Source organism: Oncorhynchus clarkii, chromosome 13 (assembly GCF_045791955.1).
Source record: "Oncorhynchus clarkii lewisi isolate Uvic-CL-2024 chromosome 13, UVic_Ocla_1.0, whole genome shotgun sequence".
Lineage (NCBI taxonomy): Eukaryota > Metazoa > Chordata > Actinopteri > Salmoniformes > Salmonidae > Oncorhynchus > Oncorhynchus clarkii.
Genome location: NC_092159.1, coordinates 23259836 through 23285881, shown reverse-complemented (window position 1 = coordinate 23285881; position 26046 = coordinate 23259836). Strand labels below are relative to the sequence as shown.

Below are 26046 nucleotides of genomic sequence, written 5' to 3'. Positions count from 1 at the left end.
TTTATAAACATCTTTAATGAAAGATGAAAACATGAACACTATACAGAATAAGAAAACGTGGCAAAACCGAAACAGTCCTAGCTGGTGCAAAACACAGGAACAATCACCCACAAGATACCTAAAGAATATGGCTGCCTAAATATTGTTCCCAATCAGAGACAACGATAAACACCTGCCTCTGATTGAGAACCACTCCAGGCAACCATAGACTTACCTAGAACATGCAACTGAACACAACCCCATAGACTACAAAACCCTTAGACAAAACAAGACACATAAATCACCCATGTCACACCCTGGCCTAACCAACATAATAAAGAAAACACAGAATACTGAGGCCAGGGCGTGACAGTACCCCCCCCCCCCCCCCCCCCCTGGCGCGGGACGTGGACCCCACTCCAACACAGTCTTAGTCCGCTTACTTAGCGTCCCTTGAGTGGCGACCCTCACCGCCGACCTTGGCCTAGTAACCTTAACAAAGGGCCCCACTGGACTGAGGGGCAGCTCCGGAATGAGGGACAGCTCGGGACTGAGGGGTAGCTCGGGACTGAGGGGTAGCTGAAGACTGAGGGGTAGCTGAAGACTGAGGGGTAGCTCAGGACTGATAGGTAGCTCAGGACTGATAGGTAGCCCAGGACTAAGAGATAGCTCATGCAGGTTGACGGCTCTGGCGGATCCTGGCTGAATGGCGGCTCTGGCGGATCCTGGCTGAATGGCGGCTCTGGTGGATCCTGGCTGAATGGCGGCTCTGGCGGATCCTGGCAGACTGGCGGCTCTGGCGGATCCTGGCAGACTGGCGGCTCTGGCGGATCCTGGCAGACTGGTGGCTCTGGCGGATCCTGGCTGACTGGCGGCTCCTGGCTGACTGGCGGCTCTGGAAGATCCTGGCTGACTGGCGGCTCTGGAAGATCCTGGCTGACTGGCGGCTCTGGAAGATCCTGGCTGACTGGCGGCTCATGACAGACGGGAGACTCTGGCGGCTCATGACAGACGGGAGACTCTGGCGGCTCATGACAGACGGGAGACTCTGGCGGCTCATGACAGACGGGAGACTCTGGCGGCTCATGACAGACGGGAGACTCTGGCGGCTCATGACAGATGGGCAGCTCAGGCGGCGCTGGGCAGATGAGCAGCTCAGGCGACGCTGGAGAGGAGGAAGGCTCTGACAGCGTTGGACAGGCGAGGCGCACTGCAGGCCTGGTACGTGGTGTCGGCACTGGTGGTACTGGGCCAACGGACACGCACAGGAAGCCTGGTGCGGGGAGCTGCCACCGGAGGGCTGGTGCGTGGAGGTGGTACTGGATAGACCGGACCGTGCAGGCACACTGGAGCTCTTGAGCACCGAGCCTGCCCAACCTTACCTGGTTGAATGCTCCCAGTCGCTCTGCCAGTGCGGCGAGGTGGAATAGCCCGCACTGGGCTGTGCAGGCGAACCGGAGACACCATGCGTAAGGCTGGTGCCATGTACGGCCCAAGGAGACGCACTGGAGACCAGATGCGTAGAGCCGGCTTCATTGCACCTGGCTCGATGCCCACTCTAGCCCGGCCGATACGAGGAGCTGGTATGTACCGCACCGGGCTATGCACCTGCACTGTGGGACACCGTGCGCTCCACAGCATAACACGGTGCCTGCCCGGTCTCTCTAGCCCCCCGGTAAGCACAGGAAGTTGGCGCATATCTCCTACCTGGCTTCGCCATACTCCCTGTGTGCCCCCAATACATTTTTGGGGCTGACTCTCGGGCTTCCTTGCCAGCCGTGTTCCTTTGTATCGCCGGCAGCTCTCTCCGGCTGCCTCTGCTCTCCTAAGTGCCTCCACCTGTTCCTATGGGAGGCGATCCTTTCCCGGCAGGATCTCCTCCCAAGTGTAGCAACCCTTGCCGTCCAACACATCATCCCATGTCCATTCCTCCATGCGCTGCTCCTTCTGCCGCTGCCTGTCACCACGCCGCTTGGTCCTTTTGTGGTGGGTGATTATGTAATGGTTTTCTTCCTGGGAAGGAGAGGAGGACCAAAATGCAGCGTGGTTATTTATAAACATCTTTAATGAAAGAAGAAAACACTATAACACTATAGAAAATAAGAAACGTGGAAAAACCGAAACAGTCCTAACTGGTGCAAAACACAGAGACAGGAACAATCACCCACAAGATACCTAAAGAATATGGCTGCCTAAATATGGTTCCCAATCAGAGACAACGATAAACACCTGCCTCTGATTGAGAACCACCCTACACAAAACAAGACACATAAATCACCCATGTCACACCCTGGCCTAACCAACATAATAAAGAAAACACAGAATACTAAGGCCAGGCCGTGACAGTGAAGCGGTGTGTGTAGGTGGTAAGATGGTGTGTAAGGGTACAGGGAAGCAGGTAGATGAGGGGGAAGTTGATTTAACACCATAGAAGGTGAGGCGGGGTGTGTAGGTGGTAGGATGGTGTGTAAGGGTACAGGGAAGCAGGTAGATGAGGGGGAAGTTGATTTAACACCATAGAAGGTGAGGCAGGGTGTGTAGGTGGTAAGATGGTGTGTAAGGGTACAGGGAAGCAGGTAGATGAGGGGGATGTTGATTTAACACCATAGAAGGTGAAGCGGTGTGTGTAGGTGGTAAGATGGTGTGTAAGAGTACAGGGAAGCAGGTAGATGAGGGGGAAGTTGATTTAACACCATAGAAGGTGAAGCGGTGTGTGTAGGTGGTAGGATGGTGTGTAAGGGTACAGGGAAGCAGGTAGATGAGGGGGAAGTTGATTTAACACCATAGAAGGTGAGGCGGGGTGTGTAGGTGGTAAGATGGTGTGTAAGAGTACAGGGAAGCAGGTAGATGAGTTGAAGGCGAGTTGTTCTCTGTTCCTCCACCGTCTGTCTCGTAGGTGTCTTTGCCTCTGGATCCACTGTGGTTCTCTGGTGTCGAGAGTGTTCGTCCTGCTTCGTTCCTTGGGTCCTTTTTTGCTGTTAGACTGAGACACAGACGCAATGGACGCACAAATGTTCACACGTACGTGTGCCCACAAACACAGACCCTCTGTGAGTGGCAGAAGTCCACTGTATAAACAGATACCTCCATATACATGTTCAGACTCCCTCCTTAGGGGGGGTCACAGGGGTGAGATAACTGTGTCTCTGTGTGGGTATGCGTGTTCAGACTCCTTAGGGGGGGTCACAGGGGTGAGATAACTGTGTCTCTGTGTGGGTATGCGTGTTCAGACTCCTTAGGGGGGTCACAGGGGGGAGATAACTGTGTCTCTGTGTGGGTATGCGTGTTCAGACTCCTTAGGGGGGTCACAGGGGTGAGATAACTGTGTCTCTGTGTGGGTATGTGTGTTCAGACTCCCTCCTTAGGGGGGGTCACAGGGGTGAGATAACTGTGTCTCTGTGTGGGTATGCGTGTTCAGACTTCTTAGGGGGGTCACAGGGGTGAGATAACTGTGTCTCTGTGTGGGTATGCGTGTTCAGACTCCTTAGGGGGGTCACAGGGGTGAGATAACTGTGTCTCTGTGTGGGTATGTGTGTTCAGACTCCCTCCTTAGGGGGGGTCACAGGGGTGAGATAACTGTGTCTCTGTGTGGGTATGCGTGTTCAGACTCCTTAGGGGGGTCACAGGGGTGAGATAACTGTGTCTCTGTGTGGGTATGTGTGTTCAGACTCCCTCCTTAGGGGGGGTCACAGGGGTGAGATAACTGTGTCTCTGTGTGGGTATGCGTGTTCAGACTCCTTAGGGGGGGTCACAGGGGTGAGATAACTGTGTCTCTGTGTGAGTATGCGTGTTCAGACTCCTTAGGGGGGGTCACAGGGGTGAGATAACTGTGTCTTCGTGTGGGTATGCGTGTTCAGACTCCTTAGGGGGGTCACAGGGGTGAGATAACTGTGTCTCCGTGTGGGTATGCGTGTTCAGACTCCTTAGGGGGGTCACAGGGGTGAGATCACTGTGTCTCTGTGTGGGTATGAGTGTTCAGACTCCCTCCTTAGGGGGGGTCACAGGGGTGAGATAACTGTGTCTCTGTGTGGGTATGCGTGTTCAGACTCCTTAAGGGTCACAGTGGGGAGATAACTGTGTCTCTGTGTGGGTATGTGTGTTCAGACTCCTTAGGGGTCACAGGGGTGAGATAACTGTGTCTCTGTGTGGGTATGCGTGTTCAGACTCCTTACGGGTCACAGGGGTGAGATAACTGTGTCTCTGTGTGGGTATGCGTGTTCAGACTCCTTAGGGGTCACAGGGAGGAGATAACTGTGTCTCTGTGTGGGTATGCGTGTTCAGACTCCTTAGGGGTCACATGGGGGAGATAACTGTGTCTCTGTGTGGGTATGCGTGTTCAGACTCCTTATAGGGGTCACAGGGAGGAGATAACTGTGTCTCTGTGTGGGTATGCGTGTTCAGACTCCTTAGGGGTCACATGGGGGAGATAACTGTGTCTCTGTGTGGGTATGCGTGTTCAGACTCCTTATAGGGGTCACATGGGGGAGATAACTGTGTCTCTGTGTGGGTATGCGTGTTCAGACTCCTTAGGGGTCACAGGGGGGAGATAACTGTGTCTCTGTGTGGGTATGCGTGCAGCTGTGTATAGGTGGCAAATGTGTAATTTCGGATCTTACGCCTCGATCACACCGATTAGCGTCACTGTGCAAAATAATACTCAGCATCATCTGGATATGTCTGCAACAAAAGTTCAACATTCACCTTCTGCTACCATTTCTGTCAATCCGTCGACGCGTACAGTTTAACACGTACTTTTGATGAAACCCAAACGCAGCGTTCCATTGGAAATGAATGTACTTCTGGTGCACTAAAACGCAACGACGCTGTCGGCGGTGTCGAGGCGTTACGGCATGAACATGCAACCTTCGAGAATCACTGCAGACTCCCTTTTCAACATAGAAACTAATTCACGGTTAAATATCAAGGTTACGTTTCCAACATCATTCCAGTATGTTTCATAAAGCTGCCTCCCATTTTTACTTCAATGGAGGGGAACTAACTTTGGCAAATTGAGATGAATGCTACCCATTAGCCAAAAGTTAAATCCCGTTTTTCTACAGTACCACACCAGCACTACCAGAGCCAACCCAATAGGTTCCTCACTCAGCAATGGAGTGCTGTTGCCAGCGTGTGAACTGTGAAATTCCTCCCTCTACACCAGTGTTTCTGCATTAGGGCGTGGTTGCCAGATCTGCGTGATATCCCCCATTTTGGCCAAAGGTGTTCTCGGTGCCGAAGCCATCTGCCACCCAAACTGTAATTTAATTGCGCTTAACTTTTTTATGAAGCACACATTTAATATAGAAAGCTTATTAATTCAGGGTGATATTTAATTTCATACCAGTCGCATTTTTGCTGGCGCTTGATTCGCTATGCATCCCATAGACACACACACACACACACACACACACACACACACACACACACACACACACACACTCATATAGAGGCTTAGAAGCCAGCAGAGATGAGACATGGAGAACTGGTATGAGCTGGTTTTGAAGTTTGTCTATGGCAGGGATGTTTCTCTGGGTCTGTGTTTTACTGTGTGTCTATTTCAGAATCTATTTCCATCTCCAGTCCTTGAAGGCCGCTGTGTATTCTTGTTTTCATCCTAATTACTTTTTAATAACAGACTACTTTTTAATTTGACCTGGGCGACCAGGAGTGTGAAATCGTTTGCTTATTAATGAGACAAATCAATCTCGTCAGGATCATTAATTCCACTGTTTTGAATTCCGTTCCCTCCGTTCTGGCGCTCGTACAATCTGACGGGAGATGGCTAGAGGAGGAGGAGGAGGAGGAGAAGGTGGTGGTGTGTGCCAGTGTTGTTGTTTAGCATCCTGCCAGCCGCTGACTGACTATGTGACTTTTAGCACATGATTAGACAGTGACTCAGGCAACACACACACAGGACAGAGAGAGAGGAAAAGGGAGGATGAGAGGAGGGAAAAAAAGAGGGGTAGCAGAGGGAGAGAGAGAAATGAGGAGAGAGGAGAGATAGAGGGGGAGAGAGAGAGAGGAGGGAGAGAGACGAGGGTAAAACAGCCTCCAGGAACTTAATGAGGTGTGCCTCGATGAGTGGAGAAAGGGCTGTTAATCACACACACACTCTCTTTCTTACACACACACTCACACATACACACATACACGCACATACACACACACACAAACACACACACACTTTCTTGCTCTCGCACATACACACATACATGCACATACACACTCACACACACACCCACTCTGTTTCACATATAAACACACACTCTCTCACACCACATACACACACATACACCCTCACACTCTCACACACACACGCTCTTTCTCACACACACACACTCTCTCTTTCTCACACACACACGCACACACTCTCTTTTTCACACACACACACACACACACACACACACACACACACACACACACACACACACACACACACACACACACACACACTCTCTCTCTCTCTCTTTCGCTCTCACACATACACACATACATGCACTTACACGCTCACACACACAACCACTCTGTTTCACATATAAACACACACACACACACACACACACTCTCACACCTCATACACACATATACACACTCACACACACACACAAACTCATCACTCTCATAAGCTCATTATGTAAAAGCCAGTGAAAGTTTGTCTCAGTATGTCTATCTGGGGCAGAAGGGCTTTTCATGCTGTGTTAGCGCGTCAGAATTACTCTGCACAGCACCTCTCTGACATGACCGACTCTGGGCTGCATCCAAAATGGCGCCCTATTCCCTGCATAGTGCACAACTTTTGACCCAAGCCCTATGGGCCCTGGTCAAAAGTAGTGCACTATGCAGGGATTTGGGAGCCATTTGGAATGCAGCCTCTGTCCAATACACAGTAGGGATGTGTTCTGTCTCTGATACCATAGTGTAGTATAACAGAAGCATGTTTTATTACAGCGAGAGTCGGATGTATGATTAACAGTTATGTAGACAGATGTCCGTTGTCTAGATGTCCGTTGTCTATTGAACACTATAGAAATTCTACAGAAAATATTTGATAGATTGAGGATGTGTGTCTGATGCTAATTACTGTATTAGATGTATTATTACAGCTACAGTTGGGTTCTGAACTGATATACAGTGCCTTGCGAAAGTATTCGGCCCCCTTGAACTTTGCGACCTTTTGCCACATTTCAGGCTTCAAACATAGAGGTGGGAGACTCTGTCCATAGGACAACAATCAGTTGTGTATTGCACAAATCTGGCCTTTATGGAAGAGTGGCAAGAAGAAAGCCATTTCTTAAAGATATCCATAAAAAGTGTTGTTTAAAGTTTACCACAAGCCACCTGGGAGACACACCAAACATGTGGAAGAAGGTGCTCTGGTCAGATGAAACCAAAATTGAACTTTTTGGCAACAATGCAAAACGTTATGTTTGGCGTAAAAGCAACACATCTCATTACCCTGAACACACCATCCCCACTGTCAAACATGGTGGTGGCAGCATCATGGTTTGGGCCTGCTTTTCTTCAGCAGGGACAGGGAAGATGGTTAAAATTGATGGGAAGATGGATGGAGCCAAATACAGGACCATTCTGGAAGAAAACCTGATGGAGTCTGCAAAAGACCTGAGACTGGGACGGAGATTTGTCTTCCAACAAGACAATGATCCAAAACATAAAGCAAAATCTACAATGGAATGGTTCAAAAATAAACATATCCAGGTGTTAGAATGGCCAAGTCAAAGTCCAGACCTGAATCAAATCGAGAATCTGTGGAAAGAACTGAAAACTGCTGTTCACAAATGCTCTCCATCCAACCTCACTGAGTTCGAGCTGTTTTGCAAGGAGGAATGGGAAAAAATTTCAGTCTCTCGATGTGCAAAACTGATAGAGACATACCCCAAGCGACTTACAGCTGTAATCGCAGCAAAAGGTGGCGCTACAAAGTATTAACTTAAGGGGGCTGAATAATTTTGCACGCCCAATTTTTCAGTTTTTGATTTGTTAAAAAAGTTTGAAATATCCAATAAATGTCGTTCCACTTCATGATTGTGTGCCACTTGTTGTTGATTCTTCACAAAAAAATACAGTTTTATATCTTTATGTTTGAAGCCTGAAATGTGGCAAAAGGTCGCAAAGCTCAAGGGGGCCGAATACTTTCGCAAGGCACTGTATATGTTTTCTTTATTTCTAATACACTAGGAGGCAGAGTTGGGGTTAATTTAATTCAATTCAACCTGTGAATTGAAATTGAAATTTCTATTTAAATTGGACACACCACACCGAAAACATAATTTATATTCTATTTGAATGAAAGGAAGTTGAATGTCATTCAAAGCTATTCAAAGAAATTTAACATGAAAAATGAAACATGAAAAGTAATTCCTTTGACACATGTTTACCCAAAGAAAATGTCAATTAATACTTAAGAAATACAGATACTATTTTAAAAAATCAAATAGATTATCACTCATAGATGTATTTTATTATAACAATGTTTGTCATGAGATGTTAGGTTGTTCCCTTCCATTCTGGAGTGTTTGGTTTTATCTAATGCATTCTGGGAAATGTTTCTGACTAGTTTTTTTTATAACATGTTAGTGAAGTATGAATGATTTATAGACAACCTGCAAAATTATCTTAGAATATTTAAGTCATATGATAGCATACAATTAACATTGTATAGTGTTGTGTTCACATATATAATATCCATTTGAATAGCCAAAATCCATTTGGATCCATTCTGCTTCCTGTGGGGTGTGGTCAATTCAAATTCAATTCAAATTAGCAAACAAGGCATTTGTGGTAAGTACCTGGGGGCTGCCATCTTTATGCACTTCCCTTATTCAGAATTGCTAGCAGGATGAACATGTGTTCATGTCTGGTACTTAGAGAACCAAGTCAAATATATTATAAGGCTAGTTGGATGGCTGATCACTAAAGCCCTCTCTCAAGTAACCAAAAGAACACGTTTGTTCTAACCCCAGACAAACTCACCTGATTCAACTCATTGCGGGCTTGATGACTATGACTAAATTTGAATCAGGTGTGCTTGTCCCGGGCTACAACAACAATGTGTGCTGTTGGGGGTACTCGAGAAGTTGGGGGAACACTGATCTAATGTATGCAGATGTGCCGTGTCTGTTCTGTGCATGCTAGCGTTCAGTGTCTGTTCTGTGTATGCCAGCAATGACTGACTGGCTACGTCTAGTACACTGTGAAGATTGAACACGTGTTCATGTCTGACACTTACAAAACCATGCATTACGGCTGAGGTTGGATGTTTGACATCTCTTCAGATGTGTACATTGCGTACCAGAAATTCTCCAACTGAGCCATCACAATCGTACGTCTGTAACATGTAGACTTCACCACTGATCTCTCCTACACATATATATATTTTTAAATTCATTATATTTATGTCTTATCTCAGGTTTTATTCTTCTGTTTTATTTAAAGTAATGATTTATAAAAAAAAGTAGATAAATTAACATTTATTATTTCCCACCACCAGATCCTGGTGCACGTGGGCTTCCTGACAGAGGAGTCAGGGGACGTGTTCAGCCCCAAGGTCCTGAAGGGAGGTCCCCTGGGGGAGATGGTCCAGTGGGCCGACATCCTCACAGCCCTCCATGTTCTGGGACACAACCTCAAGATCTCCATGTCTGTTAAGGAACTGCAGGGGTGAGTCAGCATGTTATAATGTTACAATGATGTTCATGGGAACTTGTGTTTTGGCTGTGTCTTGATTGGATCATCTTTTGATTGATTTAATTTGTTTGGGTGTTTTAGTGTGTGGTGGAATGGAAGCGTTTTCATTGATCTGACCACGGCCATTTTGTGCCATCTTGTTTCGTCAGCTATTGGCCAATAGACACAGTATGGCTATTAGCATGTGCTTTTATCCAAAGCGACTTACAGATCCTCCAAGGTGATGGCGTTGAAAAGCGCGTTGTGATCAATGGACAGACGGTGCTCGTTTGTATTTGATTTCTGTCCATTTCATCACTTTGACTCATCGCTCATGTTGATCCACAGAATTACAATGGGAACACTTACAGTGTCTCCAGAAGGTCTGCAAGCCCTTGAACTTTCCCATTTTGCTACCTTAAGATTTGATCTAAAAATGTATTCAAATAGTTTTTCCGCAGTGAAAGAAAGTTCTAGAAAATTGTCCAACTAAAACAAAAACTGAAATATCATGATTGGATAATTGGATAAGTCTCCCAATTGAGTTAATACTTGTTGGAAGCACCTTTGACACCCATTGCAGTTGTGAATCATTTTCATTAAGGATCTACCATCTTTGCACAACTCGTAGGGCAACATATATGCATTGTTTTTGTCAGAACTGCACAGGCTCAGCAAATTTGTTTGAGGATCATTGATGGACAGTGATATTTCAAGTCAGGATATTTAAGACAGGACTGAGACTAGACCACTCAGGAACACTCAACAGCTCTTGTCTCACAGAAAAATACAACCCTATTCCAGGGTTAGGTGATCAGAAGACTGAGGTGAGATTTCCTCAAACTTCTTTACCTGGGCTTTGCTCCTTTCATATTTCTCTTGATCCTAACAAACTCCCCAGTCCCGGTCAGAAAAGTTTTCTGTAACTTTCTTTCACTTTGAAAATGTGGAGTAGGTCGTGTAGATCTGTAGGTTAAAAATGATAATTGAATCACTTTATAGATTACATTTTAACGCAGTAAAATGCGAAAACAGTTCAAAGGGTTGTAGACTTTCTATAGGCAATGTATTTTAGATAAAGGACCAATTGTCAGGTAGAGAGCAAGTGATATTATCCCTGGGCCACTATTCCCCTTAAACAGTTCACATATTTTTTAACCACATCAATATACAGTTAAAGTCGGAAGTTTACATTTTACATACATTTAGGTTGGAGTCATTAAAACTCGTTTTTCAGCCACTCCACAAATTTCTTGTTTAACAAACTATAGTTTTGGCAAGTCGGTTAGGACATCTACTTTGTGCATGACAAGTAATTTTTCCAACAATTGTTTACAGACAGATTATTTCATGTATAATTCACTGTATCGCAATTCCAGTTGGTCAGAAGTTTACATACACTAAGTTGACTGTGCCTTTAAACAGCTTGGAACATTCCAGAAATTATGTCATGGCTTTAGAAGCTTCTGATAGGCTAATTGACATAATTTGAGTCAATTGGAGTGGATGTATTTCAAGTCATATCTTCAAACTCAGTGCCTCTTTGCTTGACATCATGGGAAAATCAAAAGAAATCAGCCAAGAACTCAAAAAAATTATTGTAGACCTCTGGTTCAACCTTGGAAGCAATTTCCAAACGCCTGAAGGCACCACGTTCATCTGTACAAACAGTAGTACGCAAGTATTAACACCATGGGACCACGGAGCCGTCATACCGCTCAGGAAGGAGACTCGTTCGGTCTACTTGAGATGAACGTACTTTGGTGCGAAAAGTGCAAATCAATCCCGAGACAACAGCAGAGGACCTTGTGAAGATACTGGAGGAAACAGGTACAAAAGTATCTATATCCTCAGTAAAACGAGTCCAATATCGACATAACCTGAAAGGCCGCTCAGCAAGGAAAAAGCCACTGCTCCAAAACTACCATAAAAAAGCCAGACTACGGTTTGCAACGGCACATGGGGACAAAGATTGTACTATTTGGAGAAATGTCCTCTGGTCTGATGAAACAAAAATAGAACTGTTTGGCCATAATGACCATCGTTATGTTTGGAGGTAAAGGGGGAGGCTTGCAAGCTGAAGAACACCATCCCAACCATGAAGCACGGGGGTGGCAGCATCATGTTGTGGGGGTGCTTTTCTGCAGGAGAGACTGGTGCACTTCACAAAATAGATGGCATCATGAGGGAGGAAAATTATGTGGATATATCGAAACAACATCTCAAGACATCAGTTTAAGCTTTGTCGAAAATGGGTCTTCCAAATGTACATTGACCCCAAGCATACTTCCAAAGTTGTGGCAAAATGGCTTAAGGACAACAAAGTCAAGGTATTGGAGTGGCCATCACAAAGCCCTGACCTCAATCATATAGAACATTTGTGGGAAGAACTGAAAAAGCATGTGCGAGCAAGGAGGCCTACAAACCTGAGTTAGTTAAACCAGCTCTGTCAGGAGGAAAGGACCAAAATTCACCCAACTTATTGTGGGAAGCTTGTGGAAGGCTACCCAAAATGTTTGACCCATGTTAAACAATTTATTAAAGGCAATGCTACCAAATACTATTTGAGTCTATGTGAACTTCTGACACACTGGGAATGTGATGATAGAAATAAAAGCTGAAATAAATCATTCTCTCTACTATTATTCCGACATTTCATATTCTTAAAGTAAAGTGGTGATCCTAACTGACCTAAAACAGGGAGTTCTTACTAGGATTAAATGTCAGGAATTGTGAAAAACTGAGTTTAAATGTATTTGGCTAAGATGTATGTAAACTTCCGACTTCAACTGTACCTGCTCTACCATCCCAGTTAACCCAATACATCAGCCCATCAGAGCCTCAGACCTGGGCTGTGTCCCAATCGGCAAGGATGCTGCCTTTTGAGGCAGCTTTCTAGGCAGGATGTCAAAATTGGTATGTCCCAATCCCAAGGTACCTTCAAATGCTGCTTTCTAAGGTGCTTTCATTGGGAGATTTTAAAGGCAGCATCCCATGTGTCCATCGCTGGGGAGGTTATCCCATAATCCCTTTCGGCGCACCTAAAATTAAATTAAATTAATGATGGACACAAGTCCGGCTTGGGAGAAGATGTTCCAGAAGAATATGGAATAACTTGGCGAAATGTAAATAAAACGTTTATTTATTCACAATATTATGTTCAACAAATTACTTTCATATGAATTGTCAATTCAAATGTTGAGTAACTGTTGTTCATCAGCCCGTTGCCAAGCTAGCTAGCTAGCTAACACATCATACGTGATAGCTAGCTAACGTTAATAGGCGTTCTCGTCCTGCTTATCGGCTGTTTAGAGATGCACAACTAAACTAACTAGGCCTAATCGTAGATTCAACCATGTGTAAATTGTGAAGCCCCAGACAGTTTTTAAATCAATGAATTGGTGAACTTTATAGCCAGCTAAAAACATGTACTGTAGCAAATGTTTTTTCGGGGACTAAAGTGGGCACCTGATTGCATATTACTCCATTGCATTGGCTTGGCAGGAGAAAACAGTCCCGCCTGACCCGTTTGGAGGTCAGACATGTTACGTTCTTTTACAACATCTGATGAAAAATGTAGGAAATGCAACCAGCTGTGTTCCGTTCATTCTATGCCTGCTAGCCAGCCAAGTTATTTGTGCATTCTGTCGATGAGTCTGTTTAGCAAGCCTGCTTGCTAGCTAGCTGCATGTCGTGTCTGTTTACGTAACGTCAACGTTAGCTAACATTCTCTTGTTACTTTCCCTTCCCCTATTGTGTTGCACAACTGGGTTTGTTGTTACTAGGTCAAATTAGAGGCTAAGTTATTCTACTCTTACTGTAAACAACTGATCAAGGTAAAACAGTATATGCAAAACTGTTAACAAAATGACTACAAATTAATAAAGATAGTTGTGGCTTCAGTGACTTGGCTTCAGCACTGTCATTTGAGCAGTGGGGTTAATTAATTAATTTCCCAGAACCTACTGGGAAAGTGCTACCTACTAAGTTAGTTGCCTTTTGGAGTCAGGTAGGCAGCAGGCAGCTGCCTTTGAATTGGGACACAGCCCTGCAGTATTCTTCTTGAGTTATTTAGTGACCTCATCGATTGTCATCGACCTCGTCTCCGGTCAATGGCGCAATGTTGTGTCTCTTTCCGCTCCCCTCGTCCAGTCAGCACCTCTTCATACATCCCCTTTTTGTGCTGACGGATACAGTAGTCGCCGTCACCATGCGGTCTCCGGGTGGACCAGACATAAATCTGTCTCATTGGTTAACACACTCCGGGGGCCGGTGTCCAGTGTTTGGCTACTAAAAGCAGGGCTAAAGACTGTAAATCACAAGAGATAGTCAAACGCCGCCAGCCAGGGTTAGTCATATGGAGATGGATTGGGTAGTGTGGTTGGCCGCTAGTGTGTTGGGGATTATGAATTGAGTTGTCTTGGAGTCATTTTTTTCAGCTTCTTTGATATAAGGAGATGTTTGGAGCTGAGTCATGGTTTGTTGGCTGAGCCAATTCCACTGTTTTGTGAGCTTCTGACTAAGTGAAGTGTCCTACTCTATCCCACTGTCTGTCTTGTCTCTTTCTCTACTTCTCCTTTCCAAACATTCCCTTTGTTTCTCTCTCTACCTCCTTGTATATCCTCCTCTTCTACCTCTGTCTCTCTTTCTCTCTCTGTCTTTCTCTCCGTCTCTATCTTTCGTTACACTCTCCACCTCTCTCGCTTCAAGTGCTATCAGACAAGGTTGTTTGCTGTAACCCAGGTCACCGTTGTTGACTTGCAACTCTGCAGCTACCCCCTATTTCCCATGACCCCCTGCTTTCAACAGGATAAAGAACATTGGCCTTTTGGATTCGACAGATGTGATATTACAAGCAATTTAGCTGTCACCAGAGGAAGCGCAATTATTTTTGTTATTCCCCCTCTATCGGTCTGTCTTTAGATTTGGCTTTGATAAACAGAAATGGTTCTATCGATCATTTTTTCGGTTAACACATCACTGGACAAAAGAATTGGGACATACAAGAGGTTGGTATTACGAAGAAGAAGAAGACGACGCTCTCACGATGTCGGCACAAGAGAGCGTGAAGGGTCGTCATTTATTAATATGGGTTCGTTTAAAGGTGTTGTTTCCCCCTTGACACGTTTTCTGTGGCTCTCTCTCTCTCTGCCTAAGTGAGGACACAGACAAGCGCGCCACTTAAAGATGGCAGACTTTCTGTTTGAAGAGGAAGTATAGATTTTTGTTGGCAGCCAAGTGCGACACGACGTCGTGAAAAATGTTTCCTTTCGCCGCCAAGTCACAAACATCCCAAGGCATTGTTTCCAACAGCTTTTCTTTGTTTATTTATTTTTCTTCTATCTCAGAAGACAACCAAAGCCCAGTTATCGCAGAATAACTGGGTAATAGTAGTAATCAGTAGTAGTAGTAGTAATAGTAGTAATCAAACGTGGCAGGGAAAACAACGAGTCAGACGGAGTACTCGCTGAATAATTCGCCTTTCAGATACAGATTTAGCAGATTTGATTCTATTACATTGAGCACATCATCTGGGTTTGAAATCAGCTCAGTTCAACAATGTACACTATATAGGATAACAGCCCACATAAAGAAAGCTTGAAGGTTTGCCAGATCCCCACGGCTCCTGTCTGCCAATGAGGTCGACGGACGGATTCTATTAGGATTGATAGATGAATGAGTGGAAGGGAGAGCCTATAGGGAGGAGAGGGAGAGGTACTCTAGCAATGATTCAGCAACAGTGGGTGTGTGTGGGTTTTGATTGTGTTTACTGTGAACAAAGAAACCTCACATAATCCTATCTCCCTCACATAATCCATTGTATTGTTACAGCTATGTATGTGGAATCACATCAGGGTCCAGTCTACTACTAATATCCATTAGTCTGGTTGTGGTAGCTACTGTACATGTACACACGTACACACACACACACACACACACACACACACACACACACACACACACACATTGAATACAGCCCATGCCTGTGTATTCTGCTGAGTCTGCATTCTTCTCTATGGGCCTATAACAAAATTGCATGATGGAGATGATGGCTAATTTACAGACAATTAGATAGACCACAGCCCAGGTGTATTACAACAACACTTGTCAAAGACTCCAGCCACCCAAGTCATAGACTGTCCTCTCTGCTACCGCACGGCAAGTTTGGAACCACTAGACTGCTACATAGCTACCCGGTCTATCTGCATTTGACCCCTTTTTTGCACCAACTCTTTTGACTCATCACATACATTGCTGCTACTGCTTATTATCTGTCCTGTTGCTTAGTCAATGTACCTCTACCTATATGTACACATCTACCTCAATTACCTCGTACCCCTGCACATCGACTCCGTACTGTTACCCCGTGTGTATAGCCAAGTTCATCATCACTCATTGTGTATTTATTCCTCGTGTTGTTCTTTTTATATTTTTCTCTCTGCATCGTTGGGAAGTAAGTAAGCGTTTCACTGTTAGCCTGTTAACCTCTTATTTTATTACCAGCACTACTGGAGAGGACTGCAATTCATCTTATACACCTTATTTACATATATACAATCCGCTTCAAATGTGTGGATTCGGCTATTTCAGACATACCTGTGGCTGACAGGTGTTTAAAATCGAGCACGCAGCCATGCAATCTCCATAGACAAACATTGGCAGTAGAACGGCCTTACTGAAGAGCTCAGTGACTTTCAACGAAGAACCGTCATATGATGCCACCTTTCCAACAAGTCAGTTTGTCACATTTCTGCCCTGCTAGAGCTGGCCTGGTCAACTATATGTGCTGTTATTGTGAAGTGGAAACGTCTCGGAGCAACAACCACTCAGCCGTGAAGTGGTAGGTCACACAAGCTCACAGAACGGGACCGTTCTGACCATCGAGTGCTGAACAATTGTCTGTCTTCGGTTGCAACACTCACTACCGAGTTCCAAACTGCCTCTGGAAGCAACGTCAGCACAAGAACTGTTCATCTGGAGCTTCATGAAATGGTTTCCATGGCCGATCAGCTGCACATAAGCCTAAAATCACCATTTGCAATGCCAAGCGTCGGTTGGAGTGGTGTGAAGCTCCAGCCATTGGACTCTGGAGCAGTGGAAATGCGTTCTCTGGAGTGATGAATCATGCTTCACCATCTGGCAGTCTGACAGACTAATCTGGGTTTGGCGGATGCCAGGAGACCGCTACCTGCCCCAATGGTTGTGCCAATTGTACATTTTGGTGGAGGAGGAATAATGGTCTGGGGCTGTTTTTCTTGGTTCGGACTAGACCCGGGGAAATCTTAACGCTACAGCATACAATGACATTCTAGACAATTCTGTACTTCCAACTTTGTGGCAACTGTTCGGGGAAGGCCCTTCCTGTTTCAGCATGACAATGCCCCCGTGCAAAAAGCGAGGTCCATACAGAAATGGTTTGCTGAGATTGGTGTGGAAGACAATGACTGGCCTGCACAGAGCCTTGACCTCAACCCCATCTAACACCTTTGGGATGAATTGGAACGCCGACTGCGAGCCAGACAACACTGCATCATAACCCCTCTCTAAACAAAATCTCATATTAGACAGTTGAGACATAGTTGTGTCTCCATGGTAGCCCACATAAATACTGTATACATATTACATGGTTGTTGATGCATATATATTTTGTTTTCTAACTCAAGTGTTTTGTAACTCAGTGTTTTGTAACTCATACTGCATGTGGTTCAATCTGTGAAAAGAAGGCGTTATACAGTTGAAGTCGGAAGTTTACATACACCTTAGCCAAATACATTGAAACTCAGTTTAATCCTGGTAAAAATTCCCGGTCTTAGTTCAGTTAGGATCACCACTTTATTTTAAGAATATGAAATGTCGGAATAATAGTAGAGAGAATGATTTATTTCAGCTTTTATTTATTTCATCTCATTCCCAGTGGTTTGGAAGTTTACATACACTCAATTAGTATTTGGTAGCATTGCCTTTCAATTGTTTCACTTGGGTCAAACGTTTGGGGGTAGCCTTCCACAAGCTTACCACAATACGTTGGGTGAATTTTGGCCCATTCCTCCTGACAGAGCTGGTGTAACTGAGTCAGGTTTGTAGGCCTCCTTGCTCGCACACACATTCTCAGCTCTTCCCACAAATGTTCTATGGGGTTGAGGTCAGGGCTTTGTGATGGCCACTCCAATACCTTGACTTTGTTGTCCTTTAGAAGTATGCTTGGGGTCATTGTTAATTTGAAAGACCCATTTGTGACTAAGCTTTAACTTCCTGACTGATGTCTTGAGATGTTGCTTCAATACATCCACATAATTTTCCTGCCTCATGATGCCATCTATTTTGTGAAGTGCACCAGTCCTTCCTGCAGCAAAGCACCGCCACAACATGATGCTGCCACCCCGTGCTTCACTGTTGGGATGGTGTTCTTCGGCTTGCAAGCCTCACCCTTCTTCCTCCAAACATAACGATGGTCGTTATGGCCAAACAGTTATATTTTTCTTTCATCAGACCAGAGGTTTTGGAGCAGTGGCTTCTTCCTTGCTGAGCGGCCTTGTCGATATAGGACTCGTTTTACTGTAGTCCATTTTACGGGGTCCGGACGCAATACTTTTGTACCTGTTTTCTCCAGCATCATCACAGGGTCCTTTCCTGTTGTTCTGGGATTGATTTACACTTTTTGCACCAAAGTACATTCATCTCTAGGAGAGAGAGCGGTATGACGGCTCTGTGGTCCCATGGTGTTTATACTTGCATACTATTGTTTGTACAGATGAACGTGGTACCTTCATGTGTTTGGAAATTGCTCCCAAGGATGAACCAGACTTGTGGAGGTCTACAATTCTTCTTCTGAGGTCTTCGCAGTTTTATTTTATTTTCCCATGATGTCAAGCAAAGAGCCACTGAGTTTGAAGGTAGGCCTTGAAATAAATCCACAGGTACACCTCCAATTGACTCAAATGATGTTAATTAGCCTATCGGAAGCTTCTAACGCCATGACATAATTTTCTGGAATATTCCGAGCTGTTTAAATGCACAGTCAACCCACTGGAATTGTGATACAGTGAATTATAAGTGAAATAATCTGTATGTAAACAATTGTTGGAAAAACGACTTGTGTCATGTACAAAGTAGACGTCCTAACCGACTTGCCAAAACTATAGTTTGTTAACAAGAAATTTGTGGAGTGGTTGAAAAACGAGTTTTAATGACTCCAACCTAAGTGTATGTAAACTTCCGACTTCCACTGTAGGTCCCTTTGGGCAGCTGTTGGTCATGAAAAGAGAGCAAGTACAGAAGAGGGTGAGGCTCTCATTTTCTACCTCCTTTATTCACAATCAGATTGGAGGAAGGACCTCCCTCTTCTCATCCACTGGGTCTGTTCGTTCACTTTCCAGTCCTATATTAAGTAGAACATTATTCAAGGCAATATTTTGCCCCTGTTCTTCATGTTGCCTGTCTACCCTCTCTATTTCTACTTTAAATCTCCTGTATAAATCAGCAGTAGTTTAAGACGCGTTGCAGATGCTCAATATTCTCCTTAGATATTCCCTCAGATCATTTGGGAGACGTTTGATTTCCCTGGTAAAACCTTGCGAACTTACATCACTTATACAATCAACTCCTGACATTCAAGACCGATGTGAGCTTGCACTTATCTGGGTTGACAGTATTGGCTGAAGGCTTACTGTAACAAAGACATTAGCTCAGTGGCTCCGGTGAGAGTTGTTAGACAGAGACTGTCCAATGAAGGAAGGCAGTCAGGTAAAAGAGAGAGAAAGCCTAGTGAGCCGTAAGGGAGGACGCTAGAGAAGCTGGGAGAGTGGAGCGAGAAAGAGAGAAAGGAAAATTCAGAGAGATTCAGTGGGGGAGGGAGATAGACAAATCTGCTGTCACTCAGTCTAAGGCATTTCATGCCCTGTTAAACCTCTCTCTCTCCCTCTCTCTCTCTCTTTCTCTCTTGGTCAGTGTGGTTTTGGGGGTCAGCCCAATTATATGCACCTCTATCACCACCACCCGGTGGTCTACCATCTCCATGGAGAAAGATACAGGTCACCAGATAGGGGAGTGATGGCATCAGGTGCATTGAGGGTTAAATAATGCTGGTGTTCTGATGTTCTGATCCTCGTTTTGTCACATTAGTCTGACCAGGCGTTGACAATTCTCACAAACCCATTCCTCTAACGATGACCAGGATGGCTGTGAAGTACTGTATATGTTTACGATCATTGGTGCCTTTGCCTCTGCCTCTGGGCTGTGTGCGTCGGAGGGGGTGGTGGCGATAGCTGACCCGGGGGCTGGATGAAGCCCTGTTAATCTGATACGTACACTTCCATTACTCACACCCCTCTGTTGTCTAGATGTCCTCTCCTCTATCCCGCCATTCCCCTCTCCTCTCCTCCCCTGGGCCCGTCTCACTGTAATCCATTTAGCTGTGTCGTCTTTCACAGCGCGGGGTCCGGACGCAACCGGGCAGCCCGCAGACCATTAATCTCTCTCTCTCTCACACACACACACACACACAACACAGCGCGCATCCAACCCAGAAGCCAGCTGCAACAATGTGTTGGAGGAAACACCGTGCACCTGGCAACCTTGGCTCGCGTGCACTGTGCCCAGCCCGCCACAGGAGTCGCTGGTGCGCGATGAGACAAGATGAGACTACCGGCCAACCCCTCCCTAACCCGGCAAACGCTATGCCAATTGTGCGTTGCCCCACGGACCTCCTGATCGCGGCCGGTTACAACAGAGCCTGGGCACGAACCCAGAGTCTCTGGTGGCACAGCTGGCGCTGCAGTACAGCACCCTTAACCACTGCGCCACCCGGGAGGCCCTCCATGTTAATATTTCAAGGGAAAAGGCAGGAGGAACACTCAACAGCCATAGGCTGTTTACCCAGTCTCTTTCTACTGTAAATAACTTCCTTTCTCACCATTTTAAGGACCATGGTCTTACTGTTAAGTATTTGGGGATTTAAAGTAAATAAAGCTAGCCATTTTTTTCACTCAATGTGTCTTCGTTAATCTGGTGTCATCGCTCTTTCTTTTGCTCACTCGCTCCCTCCCTTTCTCTCAGTCTCTCTGGTTTTCTTTAGCTGTTTCACTCTTCCACACTTTCAATTGCTTTCTCCATCCTCCATTCATTAACGTGTTCCCTACAGTGAGTTGAGAATCCTCAGACCCTGGTTCACCTCCTCTCAGATTCGACGCCTCACTGTGAACATTGCTGTTACATACAGTGCATTCGGAAAGTATTCAGACCCCTTGACTTTTTCCGCATTTTGTTATGTTACAGCTTTATTCTGAAATGAATGAAAAACAAATGTTCTGCATCAATTTACACACAATACCCCATGATGACAAAGTAAAAACAGGCTTTTTTTAAATGTTGGCAAATTTACAAACAAAAAAACTTCACATTTACATAAGTATTCAGACCCTTTAACTCAGTACTTTGTTGACGCACCTTTGGCAGTGATTACAGCCACGAGTCTTCTTGGGTGTGATGCTACAAGCTTGGCACACTTGTATTTAGGGTGTTTCTCCCAATTCTTCTCTACAGATCCTGTCAAGCTCTGTCAGGTTGGATGGGGAGCGTCTCTGCCACCACCATGCTTCACCGTAGGGATGGTGCGAGGTTTCCTCCAGATGCGATGCTTGGCATTCAGGCCAAAGAGTTCAATCTTGGTTTCATCAGTCCAAAGAATCTTGTTTCTCATGGTCTGAGAGTCCTTTAGGTGCCTTTTGGAAAACTCCAAGCAGGCTTTCATGTGTCTTTTCCTGAGGAGTGGTTTCCGTCTGGCCCCTCTACCATAAAGGCCTGATTGGTGGAGAGCTGCAGAGATGGTTGTCCTTCTGGAAGGTTCTCCCATCTCCACAGAGAAACTCTGGAGCTTTGTCAGAGTCACCATCGGGTTCTTGGTCACCGCCCTTCTCCCCTGATTACTCAGTTTGTCCGGGCGGCCAGCTCTAGGAAGAGTCTGGGTGGTTCCAAACTTCTTCCATTTAAGAATGATGGAGGCCACTGTCTTCTTGGGGACCTTCAATGCTGCAGATATTTTTTGGTACCCTTCCCCAGATCTGTGCCTCGACACAATCCTGTCTCGGAGCTCTACGGGCAATTCCTTCGACCTCATAGCTTGGTTTTTGCTCTGACATGCACTGTCGACTGGGGGACCTTATATAGACAGGTGTGTCCCTTTCCAAATCATGTCCAATCAATTCTATTCACCACAGGTGGACTCCAATCAAGTTGTAGAAACATCTTAAATGTGATCAATGTCACACCTTGACCTTAGAGATCCTTTTAATTCTCTATTTGGTTAGGTCAGTGTGTGACTAGGGTGGGCAATCTATGTTTTCTATTTCTTTGTTGGCCGGGTATGGTTCCCAATCCGAGGCAGCTGTCTATCGTTGTCTCTGATTGGGGATCATACTTAGGCAGCCTTTTTCCACCTGTAGAGTGTGGGATCTTGTTTTTGGTACTGTGCTGTTTAGCGCTACTAGACGTTACGTTTTTGTTGTTTTTTCGGTGTTCATTTAATAAATTTAAATGTACGCCTACCACGCTGCACCTTGGTCCGATCCTTCCATCGACGAACGTAACAATCAATGGAAACAGGATGCACCAGAGCTCAATTTCGAGGCTCACAGCAAAGGGTCTGTATACTTATGTAAATAAGGTATTTCTGTTTAATTTTTTATAAATAACATTTTCAAAAACATATAAAACCAGTTTTTGCTTTGTCATTATGGGGTATTGTGTGTAGATTAATGGCGGGGGGGGGGGGGTATTTGATCAATTTTAGAATTAGACTGAAATGTAACAAAATGTGGAAAGAGTGACGGGTTCTGAATACATTCCAAATGCACTGTATTTACACCTCCCCTACACACTGAGTCAGGATACAAAATGGAGGAGTTAGCTAGCTTCAATAATCAGCCGTTATTGCCTCACTTGCATTGCTATTTCTAGTTTCTACAACAGCTGTATTCTTTTGTGATGACAGGGAACTCATTTGCAGACTTTTTGGAAAAGCAGCTTACTGTAGAATTGATGATTACTTGTTTGTGACTGCGGTAGAAAATATCGTATTAAAAATACCCTTTTGGTGAGATGTTTTTTTTTCTTGGCATATTAAAGGTTTGCAAAACTGCTGCAACTTTGTTGCAGACTCTGAAATAACATCAGTCACATGTGTGTGTGTGTGTGTCTTCTGAACCTAGCTCGAAAATGAGGGAGAACTCTCAAGCGCAAAGCAACGTTCTGTCTGGTTAAAGTGTGTGAGTTAGCAGAAACAAAATGCCTAGATTATTTTCTTTCCCTCCTCTCTCCCTCCATCTCTCTTTGTGTGTGTGTGTGTGTGTGTGTGTGTCTTTCTTTCTCCCCCTCGTATCTCTCTCCCCCTCATTCGGAACCTTGACGCTCAAATTAACAATTTCCCAGCTTTTTACTGATTTTTATCAGCCAGCCACCTTTCACCAACGCTACAGCTGCCTTGACTTCTGACACACAAACACCTTCACTCACCCTCCTAGCCACAGATTTGGAGAAAGGTATGAAACCAGAGCCTCTGGATGCCATTGTTCAGAATTTCAGAGTGCCCCGCAGAGTCCACACACCATGGGGCTTAAATGGAAAGAGCAGGCAGGTATGGCACGCTATGACAGAGTGGAACTACTGCCGAGGAGGGCAGAGCTGGGCCAGCTTAATGGCTGGCTTCAGGCTCGTGACGTTATAGTGGTTGCCTGGCCGGCTGCAGTCACACTAGGGGAAGGTAAGCGGGCTTTGTGGTTTGTGATGTTTAATTTCTTTACTATCAAATGAGGAGAGACAAACATATCACACAAGTCAGAGTTATTCTTAAACTAAATCTTTTCACTTATTAATACGGGAGCAGGTCAATACAACACACACATATAAAGTGAATCGATTGAGTGCTTTACGTTAATGATGGCTGGTCGACCAATCACCCTCAGATTATTAGTTGAGAGCCCCGAGACAAAAGTAAAAAGGTATTTTATAGCCAAGATTACAACCCCTTCAGGTTGATTTAATATAGCCAAGATTACAACCCCTTCAGGTTGATTTAATATAGCCAAGATTACAACCCCTTCAGGTTGATTTAAATTGGTCCCATCACTCAAAGTCAAAACCCCTCAATTTAACACACATCAACATTTACAGAATGTACATTTATATTAACATAACGGAGTTCATGCAACAATGGAGTTTCAATTAAAATCAGCTTTAGTTATCCATCACACTCCAATGGATCAGCATGGTGGAAATAACTATTTCCACCCCAGAAACTAACATTAGCATATCTTGTTGGACAAATCCAGGTCGACTCCTGGTTTAAGTCAAATGTATTCCGTTCATGCCTAATGAACATGCCCCAAGACAAGCATCATGATTCCACTACTTATAAGGCAACTCCTATAGTCTCTATGTGCCATTAACACCATGCCTGCTATAGTTCCGGAGTATTATCACCATCATCAAAAACATTATTTGGTATTCACCAATCAATCCATCAGTTTTAAAAATCATCCGTTTCCAAATCGTAATCAAAACCCAATTAATTATCCAACCCAATTTTACAATGACATTGCTCAGTGATTTAAATCGGTCCTATCACTTAATATCACAAGCCCCTAAATTTAAAACACATCAACATTGGCAGAACGTACATTTTATATTAACATACAGTATAATTCTACTATTAACTTTCCTATCACGAGTATGATACAGATCAGTTTTCCCCAAGATAAACAATTTTAGACAAGTCTAAATCAATTTTGGGCACAGTTGACCAACCCCCTTCAGGCACTGTTTCTTCTGGCGTCTTCTTCATTGTCTTCATCAGATCGCGTTACAGTTCAAAATGGATGATAATGTCCCAATTTCAATGTCTCACCTGAGCCGCCACAACCTTTACCGCCCATTATGTCTTGTCCATTCGTCAACCAGTATGCCAGCAACATAAGACGAGATTTGGAACATATTTCTCCCCATGCTCACTCCACGTGGACTCGTGTCAGAGAATAGAGAAGAGAAAAGACATGAGAGAAAAGCAGTTGATAATGCCGATTGGACGCTGTACAGGGTCATATTGAACGCCATTTCTTCAGCCGGTTAGAGGGGATTTTGAGGTACACACGCTGTTCGGTCCAATTATCTCTTCCATGCATTAAGACACCAACTTCTTGATAACCTCGAGAGGACAGATCAGAACAACAGTTTAGTTCAGTTCGTTTTTGATTCAGGAAATCCAGACAAGCATTAACTATATGATAAGTTATTACTTTTAGAATTATTCTTAAAACCAATGTCTAAACATGTGACAAAGAGAATACATTCTATTGAAACTATTTTTTCAAATTGGCTTATACTCCCCATCACATTGTCATCTTCATCACAGAGCCATAGGATCAGGAAGTCAGACCTATAACCCATCGGGAGAAATCCCAACAATACAGCAGACCTAATTTGGTGAGATTTGTATCAAAACAGAAGAGAACAACCACCACAACAATACAGTCCTTCACATATCACTCAATACGCTCCTACATATCACTCAAGGTGTGTAAACTTCAATCCAAAACCACAGAGGACTGTTACCTCCCCCATTTTGATACGACTCCCAATATGAGTAATGTGTAAAAAAAAATTACATTTACATCATTACTTTTAATGAATGAACACCCAACAAAACGATCAGCCGAAACGTGACGCTATATAACTAGTTCAGACAGGCAACTAAGCATAGACAAGATCCCACAACACAAATGAGTAAAAATGGCTACCTAAATATGATCCCCAATCAGAGACAACGATAAACAGCTGTCTCTGATTGGGAACCATATCAGGCCAACATAGACATACAAAAACCCTAGACATACAAAAACTAGAGTACCCACCCTAGTCACACCCTGACCTAACCAAAATATATAGAAAAACAGATATCTAAGGTCAGGGCATGACAGACCTTAAATTCAGTGTCCAAATGGCTTTCCAAAGAGGGGGGTCAAACCACACTGGAAAGTCAGGACAGCGGTCAGAGGTTATACAAACCTATAAGGGCACAAGGTGAGACCCAGATGCAGACACAGGAGGCAGATGGTTAGAGTCCAATATGTTTATTAACAATCCAAAAGTGGTAGGCAAGAGAATATGCGTGGACAGGCAAAAGGTGAAAACCAGTTCAGAGTTCCAGAGGTACAGAATGGCAGGCCGGCTCGAGGTCAGGGCATACAGAATGGCAGGCAGGCTCGAGGTCAGGGCAGGCAGAATGGTCAGGCAGGCGGGAATGGAGTTCAGAAAAACAGGCAAAGGTCAAAACCCGGAGGACTAGTAGAAAAGAACAGAAAAGCAGGCCCACGGGAAAAACACACTGGTTGA

At 44.7% G+C, this 26046-nt stretch overlaps 1 protein-coding gene across 1 annotated transcript in view; it reads left to right on the top strand.

Annotated features, from left to right (window-relative positions):
• The window catches only part of LOC139424652 (alpha-1,6-mannosylglycoprotein 6-beta-N-acetylglucosaminyltransferase B-like), a 162328-nt gene that overhangs the window by 79335 nt on the left and 56947 nt on the right, over positions 1 to 26046 (top strand). Inside the window, exon 8 of the mRNA XM_071176695.1 lies at positions 9488 to 9657. Within this exon, the coding sequence (XP_071032796.1) occupies positions 9488 to 9657 (170 nt within the window). The remainder of the gene's footprint in view (positions 1 to 9487; positions 9658 to 26046) is intronic.